Genomic DNA, 20,288 nt, shown 5'->3' on the forward strand with positions numbered 1-20,288 from the left:
CCTAAGAGCCAGCTGGAGGCTGCCCCAGTGGGGAAGGTGGTGGATGGGGTGGGTTTCTGAACAAAAAGAGAGCCCCTAGGTAAACTCACCAGGAAAAACCAGCTTTGGGCTCTTGAGACTTTATTGAGAGAATGGCATCTTCTCCAGATGCCTGATCCTTAACCTTCAAAACACTTTTTAAGCTCAGCAACTCTGGGGCGGCTCCTGGCCTGGGGCTCCTGCCAGTTGCTAGCTGGTGTGGCAGGGGATCTGGGGGTTCCTGGCCCCTTGGGGGGCTGAAGGTGAGCATGCTCCGCTCTAAGGCCCTCAGAAGCCTGGGTTCTGGGGTTCTCTGGAGAACCAGGATCCGAGGAAGAGTCAAGGGGTTGAGATGTCCAGGTGATATCTGAGTTGGGCTTTGTGGGTACCAGAGGTTGAGGGCTCTCTGGAGGGATGGGCTGGGTGGGCACTGTGGAGAGGTGGGAGCAGGGGCTCTTCTCAGCTCTGGGATCTCTGGCTGCCTCATGGAGATGGGGGAGATGTTGGGTTTGATGATGGGGCTCTGTGAAAGAGGATTTGAGGTCCCCTCTGCTGCTTGCGTCTGCAGAAGCTGTTAAAGATTGGGATGAAGAAGTGATTTCTTGGCTGGCCTCTGAGGGTGGCTGGGGAGTGAGGTTCTTTGAGGAGCTCATGGTATCTGGAAGCTGGGGGGTTTGCAGAGATGGCAGGTGGGCAGGCAGGGACTGGAGCTCGGGCTCTGGGGGGTCCTCCTCATCTGGCTGCCACCTTGGTCTTCCTGGTAAGTTGGGCTGGATGGGGTTGGGGAGATTAGCAAGTTGCTGGACTTTAGAGGGGGAGGGGATGGCAAGTTGGATGGGCAAGTGGGAGAGGGCTGGAGGGCTCACCAGACTGAGGCAGCTGTCCAAGTCCCCTCTGTGGCAGCAGTCTAAGCTCTGGCTGGGCCGTAGGCTGCCTGTCCTTGTGGCTCCCGTGCTCAGACTGTCTAGAATCTCACTCAACAAATCCAGTTCTTCCCCAGACCCCAGGAAGCTGCTATCCAGAGCTTCCTCTGCCCATGAATCCTGGGCATCCTCAGGGCCCAGAGTGGGTGTCCTGCATGAGGATAGGTAGCCTCAGATATCTGCCCCAAACCCCCAGCTCCAGTCTGGTGGCTCTGGCATGTTTGAAATTTGGGTACCACCTTCCCCATTAGTCCTGGCCTCCCACTTCCAACATTGCCCCTCCTCTGCCTTTGAGCCTTACTCCTCTCCCAGGGACTCAGAAGGTTTCTCTTCCTGGTGCCGGAGTCTCCTGCTGGGCCGAAGGGGCCGGTTCTGCAAAGGACACGTTTGGAGGGGCGGGGCCCCAGGAGTTAGAGTGGGGGGGGGGCACTGTGTGAAGGAGGGTGAGAGTGAAGAGGGCACCAGATACTGAGGCACACGAGGAGGGAGGCAAGCTGCCTAGATGGAGGTTGAGGATGGGAGGAGGACTTGGTGATAGTTCCAGATGTGTATGTGTGTCCAGGAGGAGGTGGGGCATCTTACCTGTCCAAAGTGCTGGGTGATAGGCAGGCGCTGCTGCAGGTGATCTGAGCGGCTGGTGAGGGATAAAGCCCTGAGGGAGCCCCCCCTCTGCAGTCCAGAATCCCTGTCCTAGGAAGAGTTTGGGTGAACCAGGAGCCCCTTTCCCACTACCCCCGGCCATTGGCCATTGGCCATTAGCCTTACCTTGTACGTCAGGAAGCTCTGCATTCCCTTCAAACCACTCTTGGCCTATGGAGGAGCCAAAAGAGAATTAGATTTGAGGTGATTTGCACTGGACATTTGAGAACTCAGCCCTCTGTTTCCTAGGACAGCTTTGTCTTGCCATCTATCTGTTCATGTTTGTGTCTCACAAATATATTCATAATTTCCCATGCAACACTTAGGAGTCAATATAAACTCTCTCCCCTTTGACTAATACAAAAGGAATATTCCTGGGGAAATAACTCCCAAATGAAGTAGGGGGTGGAAAAAACAGGACATAGTAAAAATGTGTCCATGTTTAAAAGCCGAAGGAAAAATAAAATTGAATGGACAATTTGGAGCTGCAAATTTGGCCTCAGGAAACAGGCTTGGGAGAAAAAAACCACAAGAATAGAAGTGGAGTTTGCAGTGTCTGAGGAGAAAAAACAACCAACCAATCTTGGTTGTCAATTTTAAATAGGAGAGAAATTATCCTGACAAAAATGAGAACGGTGAATGGAAAATAAAAGTGGGAAAAATTGTTAATGGTCTAACTGCTGATTCAGTTGATAAAAATGTTCGCATTTTAAATGTAGAATTAAAATGTCCTCTGTCACCCCAGTAAATGGCCTATCTAGCCCAGCCTCACCGAGCGATACATGTTTCTGACAGCTGGTTGGGTCTTGGCCTTGACAGAATGCAGGAGGGCACCACCACCTTTCTGGGAAGACAATGACAGAGAGAGGCTTGGGCATCTGGGGTTACCCCAGACTCCACCTCACCCCAGGATGTGTGACCCCAGACAAGCCCTTCTCCCTTTCTGAGCCTCAATTTCTTCACCTCTATAAATGAGCAAAATGATGACCCTACTTGGGAACGGTTGTGGGATTAAATTAATCCAATAATAAACTAAACAAGTATTAATACCTTTAGGTTGTCTGCCCAGAGCTGGTAGGAGCGAAGGTTGCCTGGAGTGAGGAGAGAGCATGGTCATGGCAGGCATGCCCAGGCTGGGGTGCTGCAGGTGGGGTGGGGACTCCGGGCTAGGTTCAGGGCTCACCTGAGGAGGCCCCGCTGCAGGTGATCTCCTGCTCAAAGGGATCTGAGAAGCCCTCTCCTGCGTTAAGCTTCTCCAGCCGGCCTTCAATGAACTGGGGATGAGGGAAAGGGTCAGCGAGTCAGACGCAGGGCTGCCACCAACACATCTGAATGCGAGAGGAGTAGGAGTCCTCTCGCCCTCAAGAAGTAAAAGTCACTCCTGACCCCTCTAGGCCCCCCCTCCCCCAGGACCCAGGAGGTCTCGAGCCCACCTCTGGAAACAGGTCCGGCAGTCTCCCCGCCCCCCAGGCTAGGACCTGTCCTCTTGGACCAGACCCCGCCCCTCACAGGGGCCCTTTCAGACCGACCCACCTCTCAGTGACCCTGGAAGAGGTCGACTCCACCTTCAGGGACCCTAGAACCCATGCCCACGCTGAAGGACCCTGTGGAGTCCAGCCCACCTTCTTCCAGGAGCCCAGAGCCGGACCCCGCCGCAGCCCCCTCCCAGGTGCGCAGGAGTTCCCACCCCCCCCTCCTCTTTCCCCGCCAAGGCGGAGCGCACTCAAGACACGCCCCTTCCCAAGGCCGGCAAGTACTCCCACCCCAGATCTAGGAATTTGGTCCAATCTTTATCTCCCCAGGGTCCAAGGAGTAGGTTTTGTCCCTTAGGAAATCAGGACGGGGGCTCTCATCTTTAAGAAACCGGGTTCAGTCCTGCCTCCCGACCTAGAGTGGGAGATCCGGCCAAACCGACTCTAGCCCCGCCCACAAGGCCGGCCGCTGCGTCCCAGCCCCGCCCCTCCCGCCCCAACCCCGCCCTTAGGGCTCCTGAGCACCTGTTTGAACAGCTGCAGGTGCACAGCCCGCTGGTGGAAGGCCTGCAAGGGAGCCCCGGGCTTCTGGGCCAGGAAGGCTTCTTCACTGAAGGTCACAGGCTGGCCCTGGAGGAAAGATCTGCGTCCTGAGCTCCCCGAGGCTCTCCTGAACTCCAGCTGCCTCCCTCACTCTATCATGTATCTATGTAGCAAATGTCGATTGAGCACCTGCTGTATGCCTGATCTTGTGCAGGGCCTCGTGAGCCACGGCGAGGATTTGGCTACCGGATGGAGTTGGTAGCCCTGGAGGGCTGTGGGCAGAGGCAGGAGGAGGCCTGACTTGGGTGCTCACAGGTGACCTCTGGCCCCTTCCAGGAAGGCAGACTATGGGGGGGGGGTGAGGGTGGGAGCCCGGGAGAGGGTACTCATCAGGGAGGTGAGCACGCTGATCCAGGTGAGCAATAATGGGGACCAGATCAAGGTGGAGACAGGAGAGGAGGAGAAATGGGCAGATTCCAGATGTGTTGTAAAGGCACAGCCAATAGGAACATGAGATGCTTAAATGATAGAATTTTCCCTTCTCTCAAGTTTTTATAGAATAGTGAGAAACTGAAAAAGCCCATCAAAGTCCTGGCTTTAACACTCACCCACTGTAGGACTTCTCCAAGCCTCAGTTTCCTCATGTGTGAAATGGGACAAAAATGGCATCTATCTCATAATACTGTCGTGAGCATTAAATGAGATAGTAGTGATAGTAGAATCTAGCATTTGAGTAGTCACGGTGTGCCAGGCACTATCCAAGCATTTTGCATATGCCTATTTATTGACTCACACCATCCTTTTGGGTGGGTACTATCTGGATCCCATTTCACAGATGAGCAAACAGAGGCACAGAGTAAGCACTCTATAAACAATAGGTATCAATGTTATTCTTCAGGGCCCACAAGGCCTCTCCCGTAGCGTCCCCTTTGCTCACTGGGTTGCAGACCAGAGCATCACGGTAACCCCCAAAGAGCAGGGCCTGGGCTTTGAGGAAGAGACGAGACACCCCTTCTCCTGGAGCCAGCGCGACCTTCCTTAGCCGCAACTTCAGCAGGGACACCTGGAGGACAAGGGAATGGCGCTGTGTCGGCAGGTTTGCGGCCTCCACCTCCCGGACCAGGCCGGAGGGTGCGACGGGTGACACTGACCACGTTTGGAGGCAGCGCCTCCACGTCGTCAAAGGGTGTCTCTAAGATATTGGTGTCCACGTTCATCATCACGACGTCCTCCAGGCCTTTCTCCAGCAGTCTCTGCGTTGGAGGGTGGTAGGGGGACCGCCGCTCAGAGTCTGGGGATCCCTGGCGGGGGACGGTATCTGGGGATGCAGAGGGAGGAGAACTCCGCCAGTCCACGCAGTCCATGGCCGCTCCCACTCACCTCGGTGAGACTGGCGTGGACTCCGATGAGGTAGGGCATGGGAGCGCTGCGGACGGACAGCAGAGGGGAGCAGGGTCATGCAGGCGCCGGCCCCAGACCCCCAGGCCCCCAGGCCCTGCCCCTTCCCAGATCCCGCTCCTTACCAGCAGTAGTCCAGCAGGTGCGGCGGCAGGGTGGGGATCAGCACGTGCTCCCATCGCATGGGGTACAGGAGGGCACAGGACGCGTAGACGCACGAGGTCAGCTGGGGACGGGTGGGTACCGTGAATTCAGGGCCTGGACCCCCAGCTTCAAGAACCCTCTCTGGGGTGGTGGCTCTCCTCGCTCCATTTCCCACCCACCTCACCTTACCCACAAGCTACTAGGTAAGAGGTGAACATTCACACCCCTTTAGCAATCACGTGGAGACCTAGAATTCCGCAAATTACAGAGGCTGGAGCAGGTGGAGCCAGGACTCAGCACGTCCTACTCCCTGCCTCTAGGGTTCGGATCTAACAGGCAACCCTGCTGGATCCCTCTTGCTAGGGGTAGAGCTGCGACTCGGCCCGCTGGCTCCACCCCTACAAGGCGGAGCAAGCGCTGAGCCCGCTCTAGCCCCGCCCTAGGGGTGGAGCCACGACTCAGTCCCACCGACCCCCCCTAAAGAGGCGGAGCTAAAATATATATTCCTTGGTCCTGCCCTAGGGGTGGAGTCAGTATTCAGCCTCCACCCTCTACCCACCCTGTCAGTGCCCCCCAGGGGTGGAGCTCGCAGATCGCACCCTCCAGAGGGGCGGAGCCAGCCCTGTTTTGCCCCACGGCGGGTGGAGTCTGGACCCGGCACTCCCAAAGAGGAGCTCCCGAACCAGAGCTACGGCGCTAGTCCCTCGACCCCCCACGAGAGTGGAGCCAGGGTTCAGCCAACCCTGACCTTCAAAGGGGCAGAGCCAGGACTTTGCCCTCGGGGGTCGCCCGGTGAGGTTAGAGTAGGAATCCGCCCCCGTCGTCCCGCCCCCAGGGGCGAAGCCGGGCTTCGGCCCCTCCCGGCCCGGCTGGCCCAGCCTCACGGTGCTCAGCTTGCTGGCGGTCAGCAGGACCCTTCGCTCGGCCAGCAGCGCCGCGAACAGCCCCACGATGTTCTCGTCCGTCACCGCCACCACCAGCTCTGTTAGGTTTCTCTGAGGGACGGAGAGGAGGGCTGGGCGCGAGGGACGACAGGATCTGCAGTCCTTGCGGGTCTCGGGACCTCCTCCCGCCCCCAGCGCCCCCTCCCAGGAGGCCACTCACGTTCTCAGGAATGGATGGCAGGCGGCCGGAGTCGGGGGCCACAAAACAGGAAAGCTGGGGGGGGGAATTGGCGGGGGACCTCCGATCAATCAGAGGTCGGCTTCACCTGGGAGCCCAACTTTCCAGGGTCCCCAGCCCAGCTCACCGGCATGATGTTCCCGGGGGCTGGGGGCAGGATGTGGGGGGCACTGGAGATCGTCACTCCGCTGCCCTGCGGTGCAGAGGGAGAGGCAGCCCTGTGGTCCTCAGGGCTGGGCGGCTGCCTCCCCACCCACCTGGGGTCTGACGTCCAGGGATTAGGGACTACTCACCAGCTCCAGGGAAGCCTGGGTCTCTGGCAGGGTATTCTGCAGCAGATTTAGAAATTCCTCGACCTCTGAAACCTGGGTGGGGGTGAGTTGTCTGAGTCAAAACGTGGGTTCAGGATTCTGAAGGCCTTGGCTCAAGCTGGGTGTTCTGAGAGGAACCAAGGGGCTCAGGTCTGGCCTGAGAGTTCTGAGCAGGGCTGGGGGCTTGGTGGGGTGGGGCTGGGGTTCCTGCAGAATGAGAGTGGGGCTGGCTCACTTGGTCTTGGGCCAGGAGGTCTCCCACTGTGTTCAGCAGCTTGTAGAACACCTCAAACCAGGGAAGGTGGCTGTAGAGAGAGGACACGGGTTCCATGAAGTGCCCCTAGGTCGAGGCCCTCTCACCCTACCATCCTCTGCCCCCACCATATTCCACACCTGAGGATGCAAAGACAACTGTGGGCACCAGCCCTTAGGCGGCAGAAACCAAACCTACGGGTGCCAGTCAGGTCTGTGAGGGCAAAGGTGAAATGCTGTACCGCAGGACTGGGAGGCTCCCTGGAGGTGGAAAATGCTCTCAGAGACCTGGGGTGTTCCAGCTCCCTCACCCCCCAACAGTGCTCCTAGTACTGTGTCCACCAGTCTGGGACCTAGTTGTTAGGGTCCCTGATTCCCTGGGTCCCTGGGTGTCTGAGTCCCTGGATCCCTAGGTCTCTGGATGTCTGCTTTCTTCCGTACTTTTCCACATCAAAAGGGAAGCAGAATTTAGGCACCATCTGCATAGCTTCCTGGGGGTGGAGAAAAGCACACACTGCTTGGTCACGCATGTTGAGCCCCACAACCTCCCCCAAGGGGAATGACCCTAGTCCCAGGGGATCAAGGAACCAGCCCTCATACCTGGTCCCTGAAGTCTGGGGGGAACTGCCGCAGGATGGGAGGATCTGCAGGGAGAACAGGCCTCTATGTTCAGGGCCCCAGGCCCACCTTCCATCTCCACTCCCCTCACCCGATGCCCTCCCCCACTCACCCTCCTGTAGGGAGGCAGGACAGGCTGCTTCGAAGAACCAATCGAACACGGCAGGAGGACCCCCTCTGTGGGACAGGAAAGGGCTTAGTGGATCTGTGGACTTGCTTCTCTGTGTGTGGTTGTGTCTGCACATGTGTGATTATGTGTGCCTGTGTGACTTGTGCGACTGTGTGTGCATGACCGCCAAGGGTTTGTGGCAGTGATTGCGTAGGTTGTATGAGGCTGTACATGCAATGATGTTGATTATGTGTGCATGCCTGGGAGTATGAAGCAGGGTGAGAGAGTGTGACTGTGTGTGTATGTACATGACTTGTGTGAGCAGGTGTGTGTGTGCATGACTTGTGTGAGCATGGGGGTATGGGTGCATTTGTGATTCTAGCTTGTGTCGGCCTGAAAGTATGAGGCTATCCAGTGTATGTGTCAGGTAGGACTGTGAGAGTGTGATCAGGCCAAGCCAGTGTGAGGGTGAATAAGTCCATGTTTCCTTGTGTGGCTGTGAGTGTGACTGGGCAGATGTGTGTGCATCTCTGCGGTCTTGAGAGCAAGAGGCCTTGCATGTGCATCTCTGTATGTGAGACTCAAATTTCTCACCAGAGAAAGGAGAGCAGCATGCCCTAGCACTTCTGTGAGCCCTGCAGCCTCTGCCTTCCTCCCTTGTCCCCTGCTTCCGCCCACTACACAGAGGGTGCAGAGACTTGTCTTAGAGAGAGAAATCGCGAGGCTCGGAGGGCAACAGAGGAAGAGGGTGAGGTCTGACTGCAGACTCACCGTCCCTCACCTGGAGGCCCCCACCATGTTGATACAAGCCCCACAGAAGCACTCACACAAAGGGATTCACACAGTCCTCCCTCACCCTGCTGACCCCCAGAAACCATGCTCTCCATCACTCAGATATACCAAGAGGTGAGGTGCACACCCAGAGTTACAAACTTAGTCACACAGAGGCTCAGGGGTGGGGGTGGTGGAGGAAAGAAAGAAGAGAGGGGGGCTGAGAGTGGCCTGAGTGTGTCTGAGAGTGGAGCTGGTATTCTAAGCCCGCTGAGTCCAGCTTTGATTCGACCACTTGCGGGCGGAGCTCTGGACTCCTCCCAGCCTGCCCCAGCCCCCCTCCCCTTGGCCCCAGCCCAGGCCAGGTCTGGGAATCTTGGTCCAGAGGATGGGGGAGGGGATGCTCTTACTCAGCTCTGGATTCCATGGTCCCTGCAGGGCCGCCCGGTGGGGCCCTTTCCCCCAGGGCTTCTGGGGGCCTGTGCTTGCTTGGGGCTGGGCCCTGAGCCGGCTCAGCTTCCTGTGTGGCTGAGAGAGGAAGTTTAATGGGTGACGTCTCAGTCCCCGTGAGACGCCCCTGCCCCCACCCATTTAGAGAAAACCAGGTATTCTGCCTCCTAGCCCTTTCTTAGGATGGGTGGGCAATGGGTGGCTCAGAGGCCAGACCCCAAGTCCCATCTTGCCAGCCAGGCCAGGTGTGGTTCCTATTATCACACTCAAACCTTCCCCTCTCTGTGCAGCCCAAGATTCAGTTTGCCTAAAATGCTTCCTCTTCCCTCAACTTCTTTCCTTTGGTCCATCTGCACTAGCCATTCCTTGTTGGGCCACCAGAGGGAGCTGAGCTGGAGAGTGGACACATGGCACTGGGGAGGTGGACGACCAACAGCAGTCAGAACACAGGCACAGACAGACAGACAACACAGGCGCAGACAGGAAGTGACTGATACAAACAGGCCAGAACAGTCACAGAGACACCAAGTTATACAGGCAGGCCACAGTCATGGACACAAACGGCCAAGCACAGAGGGATAGCACACATAAGGAGCAGTCCTCACCCAGCCAGGTGATAAATAAGGAGAGATGACACAGAGACACAACCATAAACAGTTCCAGACAGAGAAGGACACACATGCAGAGATCACAGCTGTCACTGCAAGCAAGATATCAGAGAATGGACTCCGACGACAAACAGAAATGCATAGAGCACAGGCATAGCTAGAGCAGTAACAAAGGGACAGACATGGTCACACCTAAGCCACAAGTCAGATTCACAGCTAGACATAGGCACATGCATGGAGAGAGACACAGTTGGACACACTCAAGCAGAGCTGCAGATTCAGAAAGAGACAGACACACAGATGTCATGTTGAAACACAAGGATCCATAAACACACTTGCAAGCCTGAATCGAGCTTTTGATATGTTCTGTTATTATGAAAGACAGGTGAGGTAAGTGGTTAAGAGGATGATTTTAGAGTCAGAGAGACCTGGGTTCAAGACCTGATTCAGTTCTTTAGTGCCTGTATGACCTTAGGCAAGTCATTTGATCTCTCTGTACTAGTTACTATTGCTGTGTTCCTAAGTAAGTAGCTTAAAAGAACACACATTTATGATCTGACAGTTTCTGTGGGGACCAGGACTCTGGGCACAGCTTAGCTGGGTCCTCTACTGCAGAGTGTCTCAACTATAATTAGGAGTGTCTGTTGGGCTATGGCCTCATCTGAAGGCTTGACTGGAGAAGGAGCTCTTTTAAAATTCACTATGGGACTGCTGGCAGGATTTAATTCATTGTGGACTGTTGGACTGAGGGCCTCAGTTCCTTGCTGGCTCTTGGCCAGAGGCTTCCCTCAGTTCTTTGCCATGTAAACCTTCCCAACATGCTGCTTGCTTTACCAACCGGAGCAAGCTGAGAAAGCAATGGAGTTCATAAAGACAGAAGTCGCAGCCTTTTGTAATCATCTCAGAAGTGACATTTCCTCACCTTTGCCATAACTTGTTGGTTAGAAGCCATTGCCAGGTCCAGCCCACACTCAAGGGGAGGAGATCATGCAAGGGCATGAATGGGGAAAATAGAGATCATTGGGGCCATCTTAGAAGCCATTCCCACACTCTCTGTGTCTTTGTTTTCTCACTTTAATATGAGGAAAACAGTACACTTACTTACCTCCCAGTGTGGCATGAAGTCATTCATTCACTTGCTCATCCATTCAACAAATAATTACTGAGGGCCTGTGCTGCATCAGCTGTTCTAGGCATGTGGTGACCAAGGCAGACGAGATTCCTGTCCTCATGAATCTTACATTCTAGTGGGGAGGTAAGGGGACAGACAAAAGAAACAGGTATATAAATAGATAAGTGACGGACAGTTACTGGATGCTGATTTAGAGTTGCTAGGGAGGCTGCTCAAAGGAAGTATCATCTGAGCTGAAACAGGTAGGTGAAAAGGAGCTAGCCATTCACACATTTGGGGAAAAGTGGAAGAAACAGTATGTGCAAAGGCCCTGAGGTTGAATCAAGCTTGATATGATTGAGCACGTGAAGAAGGTCACTGTGGTTTCAGCTCAGTGAGCGAGAGGGAGAGTGATGAGAATGTAGTCAGCAGGGGATGAATACCAAGGTGAGAGTCTGGGCTTCAATCTGAGTGAGATGGGAGTCATGGGACAGTTTTGAGCAGGAGAGGAACAGGTTCTTATTTGTATGTAAAAGCTCATCTGGCTGTTGTGGAAGGAGGATACACTGCAGGGAGGGCGGGCAGGGGTGGCAACAGAGAACCCAGGGAAGTGATTAGGGGTTGTCTGGGAGAACAGTAATGGTGGCTTAGATCAGAGTATAGACAGGGGGATAGGAGAGGTCAGATTCACGATACACGTTGAAGACAGAGACAACTGGACTCAGCAAAACATAGGAAGAGTGTGCTGGGTTTAGGAAACAATGAATCAAGGATGAATCCTAGATTTGGGGTTTGAACAATAGGATGGTACTTCTCATTGGGAAAAGGGATGTTTTAGGGGCAGAACAGGGAGTTCTTTTGTGGCCACTTTAGGTTTGAGATGACAAAGACAGCCAAGTTCACTGCCTAGTCCACGGTCTGCTCTGCCATGGTGTTGTGCTGGGCCTGCTCGGATGAAGGTTGCTGTAGGCTGGATACCCAGGCTGCCTTTCTCATGCTTTTCGTGCCTCCTGCCTGTGGTGGGACCCAGTAGGGGCTGGGGCCTGTCTGGGTCCAATGGTCCAGCATAGAGTATGGTGGGAATAGTTGATTGGTTCTCAGTATCCCTTCTTTCCTCTTTCTCCCCGTCCTGGTTTGCCTTCCTTTGTATTGCAGAAGCTGGAAAGAACTACATTTCCTAGACTTCTTTGCAGCTCTGGTTTTGAATGCAGAAGTGATTCTACCAACTAGAAATGCTTGAGAGATTTGGAAGAAGGTAGAAGTGACGTAGAACCCCCTCCTCCCCATGTGTGTGTGTGCATGAATCCTGCTGGATATTTATTTTAATTAATTTTACTTTATATTCATTTTAGTTGATTTTTGTTCAGCACTCCAATGGACCTATTTTCAGCTCTGTGGGTCTTGGGAGTGGAAGGGAGAGAGAGAGAGAAAAACATCGATGTCAGAAACACATTGATTGGTTGCCTCCTGCACACCCCTCAACAAGGGCCTGCGTTGAGCCAGCTAGGGCTTGGGAGTGTTCTTGAATTTAGTAGTTTTGATGGCAGCCTACTGACTCTCCACCTTTCTCACTAAGCAGAGGAAGTAGATCCCTGGTGGTCAGCTTTGTGCTGTTCCAGCCTATTCCAAGGCTGCTCAAAACGTGGTCTCATAGGCAGCATCATCAGTATCACCTGGGAACCGGTTAAAAATGCAAGGTGTTGAGTCCCACCCCTCAGACCTAACGAATTAGAAACTCTAGGGTGGGGCCTAGGAAACTGTGTGCTAGCAAAGTGTTCCTGGTGGTTCTTTTACACACTGAAGTTTAAGAAGCACTTGCTTAGAGCCCACTCTCTCAGTCCCTCCAACAGTGTTGTAATCCTTGTATGAAACCCCTGTCTGCTTAATATGCCTAGAATGGTCCCTACACTGAACCCTAGATGATAAAGTAGAATCAGAGCTCTAGACTTAAACTGTCAGACTTTGAACTCTAGCTCACTGCTTTATAGTCATGGGACCAAATTGTAATTTCCAAAGGTTACTACAGCCGTATCTCCCACCCCACATGCTCTTTCTTATGAAATCTTGCCTCTTTATACTCCAGAGGTAGAGTCTATATCCCACCCCCTTGAACCTGGACATGACTTTGTGTTGGGCTTGATTAGGAGTCCAGAGGACCACCATGCTGTGAGGAAGTCCAAGCAGAGTATGGAGAGGTACTGACGCCCTCCTTCAATCTGCCCTGCTGCATCCCCAGACAAAAGTTGGCATCAACTTGGCAGCCATGTGAGTGAGCCACCTTGAAAATAAATCCCTTGGTTGAGATTCTTTAGCTGATGTATGGGGAACAGAGACAAGCTGCCCTGCCCAAATTACATATTTGGGAACAAAAATATATGACTGTTGTTGTTTTCAGCCCCTAAACTTTTGGGGCTAGTTATATAGGAAAAGCTCACTGAAACACTTTGTCAGCTAGCTTATAAATCTTGATTGGAAACAAGATAAAAGCTCAGATCTTACAGCGTTGGTGTGAGGGTTACATGAGATGAGGCATATCTGGACATTGAAGAGCTCCATCCGTGTTAGTGACTCTCATTCTGACAGGACTGTCCCTCGGATGCTAGCTCCAGGCTGCCATCTCCCCAGCGCCCTTCCCTAGAGATCCCCCCTCTGCTTTCCACACTTGCTAGATGCCCCACAGAGAAAGGCAGCAGCTCCATCGCCAAGCACTACCTGTGACAGGCACTGTGTTCATGAGATCTCCTTGAATCCTCAGAAACATTCCTGGGGCGGGTGTGTGAGGACCATGGGGGGAAACATATGATCCCATTTTATGATCCTCCATTTTACAGGTGAGCAAATGGAGGATCAGAGAGGGCAAGTGGCTTACTCAATACCACACAGTTAATGGCATAGCCTGTTCTGTCAGACTGCAGAATTTCTGCCCCCTCCCTCCCTCCCCCAGATTAGATGTCCCTTCAGCGCCCACCTCCATCCTGTAGGGGGGAACCCTTGCTTGTTGGCCTTCCCACAGGGAGATGGAAAATGCACTCAGCAGAAACATGGCAGGACAACAATTAATTTATTTATCGAGGGTGAGGCAGAGGGGAGGAGGCGGGGAGGGTTGGGGGCACAGCTTCTCTTGTCCACATGCTCCAGGGCTGCTCCTCCCCCCCACAGCAGCCCTCCACCACCCCTGAAAAGCCAAGGTCAGTTGAAGCTGAGAGGAGTGAGTTCAGCAATGGCACGTTGGGCTTAGGGGAGCCAGAGAGAAGGTGGGGTCAAAGGGCAGGTGGGCTTGTGGGGTCAAAGGTGAGGCAAGGTCAGAGGTGAAGGGAGGCTCAGAGGGAGGGGGCCAGAAGTAGACTGGGGCTTATCGGTCTGGGGGCTGCATTGGGTTGGTGGGTAAGGTCAAAGGTCAAGGAGAGGTCAGGGTGAAACCGGGTTCACAGAGTTAAATGTCGGCCAAGGTGGGGCTCAGGGGTCAAGGGTCAGCTGAGATCAGGGGTGAAGTGAAGATGTAGGGTCAGAGTTGAGTCATGCTTGGCGGTGATGCGGGGTTCTCAGGGGCCCGAGAGGGGCTCTTAGGGGTCAAAGGCAAGCAGCCTGCCGGGGCGGGGCAGCCGCGAAGTGGCTCAGGCCACCTCCTCCTCCGCCTCTTCCTCGAACTCGCCCTCCTCGGCCGTGGCGTCCTGGTACTGCTGGTACTCGGACACCAGGTCGTTCATGTTGCTCTCGGCCTCGGTGAACTCCATCTCGTCCATGCCCTCGCCCGTGTACCAGTGCAGGAAGGCCTTGCGCCGGAACATGGCGGTGAACTGCTCGGAGATGCGCTTGAACAGCTCCTGGATGGCCGTGCTGTTGCCGATGAAGGTGGCGGCCATCTTGAGGCCGCGCGGCGGGATGTCGCACACGGCCGTCTTCACGTTGTTGGGGATCCACTCCACGAAGTAGCTGCTGTTCTTGCTCTGCACGCTCAGCATCTGCTCGTCCACCTCCTTCATGGACATGCGGCCCCGGAAGACGGCGGCCACGGTGAGGTAGCGGCCGTGGCGCGGGTCGCAGGCGGCCATCATGTTCTTGGCGTCGAACATCTGCTGCGTGAGCTCGGGCACGGTGAGCGCGCGGTACTGCTGGCTGCCGCGGCTGGTGAGCGGCGCGAAGCCGGGCATGAAGAAGTGCAGGCGCGGGAAGGGCACCATGTTCACCGCCAGCTTGCGCAGGTCGGCGTTGAGCTGGCCCGGGAAGCGCAGGCAGGTGGTGACGCCGCTCATGGTGGCCGACACCAGGTGGTTGAGGTCGCCGTAGGTGGGCGTGGTCAGCTTGAGCGTGCGGAAGCAGATGTCGTAGAGCGCCTCGTTGTCGATGCAGTAGGTCTCGTCCGTGTTCTCCACCAGCTGGTGCACCGAGAGCGTGGCGTTGTAGGGCTCCACCACCGTGTCGGACACCTTGGGCGAGGGCACCACGCTGAAGGTGTTCATGATGCGGTCGGGAAACTCCTCCCGGATCTTGCTGATGAGCAGGGTGCCCATCCCCGATCCTGTGCCCCCGCCCAGCGAGTGGGTCAGCTGGAAGCCCTGCAGGCAGTCACAGCTCTCCGCCTCCTTGCGGACCACGTCCAGGACGGCATCTACCAGCTCTGCACCCTCTGTGTAGTGGCCCTTGGCCCAGTTGTTGCCAGCTCCAGACTGGCCTGAAGAGGGAAGGGAAGGGGACACACAGGTGGTTATGGGAAGAGCCCACCCCAGCCATCCAGGTAGTTGAATAATAATAAAAAAGTATTATATACAACAGAAATTATTACAATTTTTATTATTATTAGTTTTCTCTCTGCTTCCATCCTTGCCCCCCCCCCCCCTTCAGCTGTTCCCTCTGTCTGGTACATCTTTCCTGCTTTCAATGCCCTAATCATATTTTAGACTGTAGACATTAATAACAATAACAATAATGAAAACAACAAATGCTTATTTACCTTTTTCTCTGTGCTAGGCATTGTTCTAAATTCTTTACACATATTAATGGCTTTAGGTCTCACAAACCCTGTGAAGTAGATTTTTTTATAATCCCTATTTTAAAGACAAGGTGTCAGGCACAGAGAGACTGAGGAGCCAGTCCAAAGTCACCCAGCTGACTGGATCAGTGCCTGAGCTTTACTTGTTTATATTGTCATCCCACCTCCCTCCACCAGGATGTCAACACCAGGGGAGAAGAGAGCTTTGTCTGTTTTGCTCTCATGGGTATCCCCAGGGGATACAGTAGAATGTGGCATGCAGTAGGTGCTCAATAAGTATTCGTAAAATGCATGAAGTGGCAGAGCTGGAATTTTCATGCAGGAAGCCTTCCTTACCCACCCCCACCTCCTGCCACTGTATCAGATGCCTCCCCTGGGCTCCCACAGTGGCCTGCATGTCGCCAACACAGCCCTGACTGCCCTGTCCACCTCCCCCACTGGGCTGTGGAGCCTGTGGTGGAGAATTTTCACTAAACATTTGGAAGCGAAAGGAACAAGGGGGCTTCCAGGCCTGTGATCCATGCCTGGGACTCACCAAACACAAAGTTGTCAGGCCGAAAGATCTGGCCGAAGGGGCCAGAGCGGACAGAGTCCATGGTGCCTGGCTCCAGGTCCACCAGCACGGCTCTGGGTACATAATTTCCTCCTGCAGGGAAGCAGATGGAAGTTAGCTGGGGTGAGCGCCAGGAACCAGCATGCAGTCCCCTCCCAGCCCCTCCTCACCCCCACTCCCGAAGGTGTCCCTGCACCCTACCTGTGGCCTCATTGTAGTATACGTTGATTCTCTCCAGCTGCAGGTCACTGTCCCCGTGATATGTGCCCGTGGGGTCGATGCCATGTTCATCACTGATCACCTCCCAGAACTAGAGGGGAGGTGGTAGTGGTGGTAAGAACCAATAGAGAAGGAGAGGGGATCCAGGTCTGCCCTGGCCTCCATCTTCTGGGCTCAGGCCCTCCCCTCCCCCCACTGACACCTGTCCCCCAGCAAGGTGAATGGGGGACCTAGAGGCATGGTGGGGAGGCAGGGATGAAACAGCAAGAAGGGAGAGGTGGGGGCAGGGTGAAGCAGAGTCACCACTCCAGCCAAGACTGCTGGTGTCAGTGCACCCTGGCTGCAGCCACCGGGAGAGGATGGGACTCTTTGTGTGTGTGCAGGGGACAGTGGCCCAGCTGTGAAGCCAGCTGTGGCCAGCAGACAGAAGGCTGGGCCTCACCCCCATTGGTTTCTTTGTTCCCAGCCTGGCCCTGTCCCCTAGCCCCCTTCCCCGCGGGCCCTGGGGTCCACCAGCACGGCTCCTGGAGACCCTGTCGGCCAACAGGCCCAAGGTCGGGGAGGTCTGCGGTGTTCAAGGACCGGGACCCGCTCTTCTCGGCCGCCTCCCGGGGCCCCGTCCCCGTGCACCTTGGCCCCAATCTGGTTGCCGCACTGGCCGGCCTGCAGGTGCACGATCTCCCGCATGGCTGTGGCGCTGCTGGTGGACGCGGCCGCGGTGGCGCTGATGCTGGGAGCTGCGGCGGAGGGGCGGGAGGTGGACGCGGTGGCGGCGGCGGCGACTCCGAAGCACGGTCCCTGAGTCCCCCGGGGGCCTCTATAAGAAAGGGCGGGGCCCGCGTCACGGCCTGTCACGGGCCCGCTCCGCCCCCAGCTCCCGCCCAGGGACGGAGTGGGCGGGGGTGGAGGAAGCTGCTCCTGCGACCTGGAGACCTCCGGGGACACTCGCCGCGGCTGGCCGGGGCCCCGTGCGTCCCCAGCCCGGGCCGTGGGGGGGCACCTGTCAGGCACGATCAGCACCATCTACTCCCACCCCTCCCTGCCCCCAGCCTGGTCTGGCGACTCGGGTTTTGCAGAGATTGGGCGGGGGAAGGGAAAGGCCTGGTAAACAAGCAGCGGGGACGTCTGCTCTCCACCCCCACACCCCACCCGGCCCTGGAGGCCCTGCCTCCGTTTCTCTGTCCGCGCCCTCCCTCCCTATTCCATTTATGTACCATTCACCAGAAACCTCTAATTACTGGGAGGGCTCCTAGTGGGGCCAAGCTGGTGGCTCCGGAGTTGCGATTGGTTTTGGAGAGGGGGAGGGCGCCAGGTTCCTGGAGGACTTGAAGGTGTGTAGTCAGTAAAACCACTGTGTTCCTTCCATGTTTTACTGGGGTTGCTTGTGGAAGCTGATGGAGGCTTCAGGGGTCCATGCACTGCCCCTGGACACTTCTGTTGGGGTTTGGGTTTGTAGCAGGTGGGGGTCACCCCAGCCTTGCCTGAGGTGGAACATCAAGGAGTAAGACTTATAGCTGGAATTCACATGGTGAGGGGGAGATGGTGAGCTTTGGGGGACTGCCTTGCTTTCTCCAGAGTGGCACCTCTCTGCTCCAGTGTTATAATTCAGAATAAGCTATTACCCTACCTTTCATATTTCATGTTGGCCATATGACCATGCCTGGGCAGCTTTGCTTCTCTGTGGGTGAATTTTCTCATCTGCAAGACAGGCTAGTCAGGAATGCCAGCCCCCCAGTCCAGTTGGGAAGGTCAGATGAGATGGCCCAGTGAGTAAGATGGCCCCAGTTTGCCCTCACACAGAGTAAACAATAAATTGTAGCTATTAGTGTTACAATTATTATCAGGGGCAGGACAAAACTTCCTGTGCTGCCCCTGAAGTGAAGGCCAGACCCTTTTTTGATGGCAGCCTCCGGCTCTGCCACCCAGGAGCCTCCTCCTCACCTCCCTTTCAGCTATTGTGGGGTGGCTGCTGAATCGGCCACTTCGGCTGTGTGACTGGTACTTCACATTCACCAGCAGCCTCTAGTTTTAACCAGTGGTTCTCAACCAGGGGTGATTCTGTCCTCCAGGGGACACTTGGCAATGTCTGGGGACATTTTTGATTGTCATGCCTGGATGGCGGTTGTGTGTGTGCTACTGGCATCTAGTGGGTGGATGGTGCTAAACATCTACAGTACACAGGACGGTCTCTCTCCTCCCCTCACCAAAGACTTATCTGCCCCCAAATGTCAATAGTGAATCCCTGTGGTAATTAACTGGGAGAAAATTTGAATTAGACTCCCACCTCACTCCAGAATAAATATCTGACGGATCAGACAGTACAGTGGTACCTTGGTTTTCGAATGTAACCGTTCCGCAAGACTGTTCAAGTTCTGAAACATTTGAAAACCGAGGGATCAACAGCCGACAGTTAGGCCTCAAGATCTTGCCCTCAGCGGAAGCCGTGTGGCATGTTCGACTTCTGAGGCACGTTGGAAAACGGAGGCGTTTCCTTCCTGGTTTACGGCGTTCTTAAACCGAAATGTTCGTCAACGGAGACTTTGAAAACCGAGGTACCACTGTATAAATCAGGTTGACCCCCGGTATCTGGTAGTAACCTCCTCTCTCCATCCCATTTATTTTTTTATTTTTAAAAATATATCTTTATTGATTTCAGAGAGAGGAAAGGAGAGGGAGAAGGAGAGAGACAGAAACATCAATGATGAGAGAGTGATTGATCGGCTGCCTCCTGCACGTCCCCGACTGGGGGTGGAGCCCGCAACCCACGCATGTGCCCTGACCGGGAATTGAACCACGATGGCCTGGATCCTAGGTCTACGCTCAACCGCTGAGCCACGCCCAGCCGGGCTCCATCCCCTTTATTTATTTATTTTTTAACATAAAATCCATACCTAGTAATTTTATTGTGAAACTGTAGAACCAATGACAAATCAAGAGAGGAAACACAGATTAGGTACAAAGTAACAATAGACAGACAACTTCTCAAAATAAGAAATGGAAGCCAGAATGCTTCCTCAGCTCAAGGTCCATCGTGAAAAGCCTCTGCCAACAAGCTTGTTCCCCGTCACTTCAAAAACGGCTTCTAATTTGTTTAGGTTCCCATGGCCTTTTGCGTAGCCATAGCACTACCACATTCATTGTTGTCAGTAGCCTTTCATTCCCCTTTGAAATGTGTTCCCCTCAAGGACAGTGGCTTCATAGAATTTATCATTGCGCCTTCAGTACCAACCACCATAAAGTGTATTAAATTAAATGTGTGCAGCATCCTAGTGAGACAGGTTAGTAAGCTAGGACAAGTGGAAAAGGGAAACTGAGACAGGTAGTTAAACAGCCAAGCAATTTATAGCCATCTAGTAAATCACAAAATCCTATCTTCCCTAACCAAGGACACTTAAGAGTAAATGGGCCCTGGCCAGGTGGCTCAGTTAGTTGGAGCACTGTCCCATATGCCAAAAGGTTGCAGGTTCGAATCCTGGTCAGGGCACATAGCTAGATTGCAAGTTAGATCCCCTGTCAGGGCATGTGGGGGAGGCAAGTGATCGACGCTTCTCTCTCTCTCCCTCAAATCAATAAAAACATATCCTCAGGTGAGGGGAAAAAAACAACAAAACACCTCATAGACGCAGATAACAGTATGGTGATTACCAGAGGGAAAGGCGGTGGGAGGAGGTAAAAGTAGGTATAGAGAGTAATAAATGGTGATGGAAGGAGACTGGACTTGGGCTGGTGAACACACAATACAATATACAGACGAAGTGTTATAGAATTGCACACCTGAAACCTACACAATTTTATTAACCAATGTCACCCCAATAAATTAAATTAAAAAAAGGAAAAAAAGAGTAAATGGTTTACACTTCTCCCCAGCCAGAGGGTAAACAGCTTAAATCACCCTACTCAGGGAAATAAGATAACAGAAATCCAATTAGTGCCATTTTGCCAACCACACCCAAGGATGGATGGTCAGGGGAATAAGTCTCATTTTGGCAAGCCAGCATAAAGCTGATACTCTATTGAGATCCTCCTGTAAGACCTCC

General features: G+C 54.4%; 2 protein-coding genes across 3 annotated transcripts; both read right to left on the minus strand.

Annotated features, from left to right (window-relative positions):
* Positions 1–74: 74 nt before the first annotated feature.
* Positions 75–8,840, minus strand: DENND1C (DENN domain containing 1C). Of its 2 annotated transcripts, XM_081136432.1 has the most exons (23): positions 8,731–8,840; positions 7,553–7,617; positions 7,423–7,466; positions 7,264–7,313; positions 6,964–7,083; positions 6,806–6,875; positions 6,553–6,624; positions 6,387–6,452; positions 6,242–6,295; positions 6,022–6,132; positions 5,119–5,219; positions 4,976–5,021; positions 4,747–4,848; positions 4,533–4,658; positions 3,578–3,682; positions 2,764–2,854; positions 2,631–2,671; positions 2,353–2,424; positions 1,707–1,751; positions 1,524–1,631; positions 1,243–1,313; positions 885–1,092; positions 75–788 (listed from the first exon to the last, which is right to left on the minus strand). In XM_081136432.1, exons 1-23 carry the CDS (start codon positions 8,745–8,747, stop codon positions 159–161), a joined length of 2,415 nt encoding a protein of 804 aa, XP_080992558.1. In that variant the 5' UTR covers positions 8,748–8,840; the 3' UTR covers positions 75–158. The 2 variants fall into 2 exon arrangements, with proteins under 2 accessions (XP_080992558.1, XP_080992559.1); XM_081136433.1 differs by having other exon boundaries at positions 75–1,092; positions 8,731–8,810.
* A 4,693-nt stretch (positions 8,841–13,533) lies between these two features.
* Positions 13,534–17,385, minus strand: TUBB4A (tubulin beta 4A class IVa). The gene is made up of 4 exons (XM_081133988.1): positions 16,882–17,385; positions 16,234–16,342; positions 16,015–16,125; positions 13,534–15,161 (listed from the first exon to the last, which is right to left on the minus strand). Exons 1-4 carry the CDS (start codon positions 17,272–17,274, stop codon positions 14,104–14,106), a joined length of 1,671 nt encoding a protein of 556 aa, XP_080990114.1. The 5' UTR covers positions 17,275–17,385; the 3' UTR covers positions 13,534–14,103.
* Between the last annotated feature and the right edge of the window lie 2,903 nt (positions 17,386–20,288).

The sequence above is a fragment of the Miniopterus schreibersii genome (genome assembly GCF_964146895.1).
Source record: "Miniopterus schreibersii genome assembly, chromosome: 4".
Lineage (NCBI taxonomy): Eukaryota > Metazoa > Chordata > Mammalia > Chiroptera > Miniopteridae > Miniopterus > Miniopterus schreibersii.

What these genes read in the sequence shown, in the direction of transcription:
- DENND1C (XM_081136433.1), bottom strand. An exon ending in TCCTGCCTCCCTACAGGAGG is followed by an intron (nt 7,467 to 7,552) that starts GTGAGTGGGGGA and finishes TTCTCCCTGCAG; the next exon opens with ATCCTCCCATCCTGCGGCAG. An exon ending in TGCCATCCATTCCTGAGAAC is followed by an intron (nt 6,133 to 6,241) that starts GTGAGTGGCCTC and finishes TCCGTCCCTCAG; the next exon opens with AGAAACCTAACAGAGCTGGT.
- TUBB4A (XM_081133988.1), bottom strand. Translation starts at nt 17,274, where the DNA reads ATGGTGCTGATCGTGCCTGACAGGTGCCCCCCCACGGCCCGGGCTGGG. An exon ending in ATACTACAATGAGGCCACAG is followed by an intron (nt 16,126 to 16,233) that starts GTAGGGTGCAGG and finishes GCTTCCCTGCAG; the next exon opens with GAGGAAATTATGTACCCAGA. An exon ending in GCCTGACAACTTTGTGTTTG is followed by an intron (nt 15,162 to 16,014) that starts GTGAGTCCCAGG and finishes TTCCCTCTTCAG; the next exon opens with GCCAGTCTGGAGCTGGCAAC.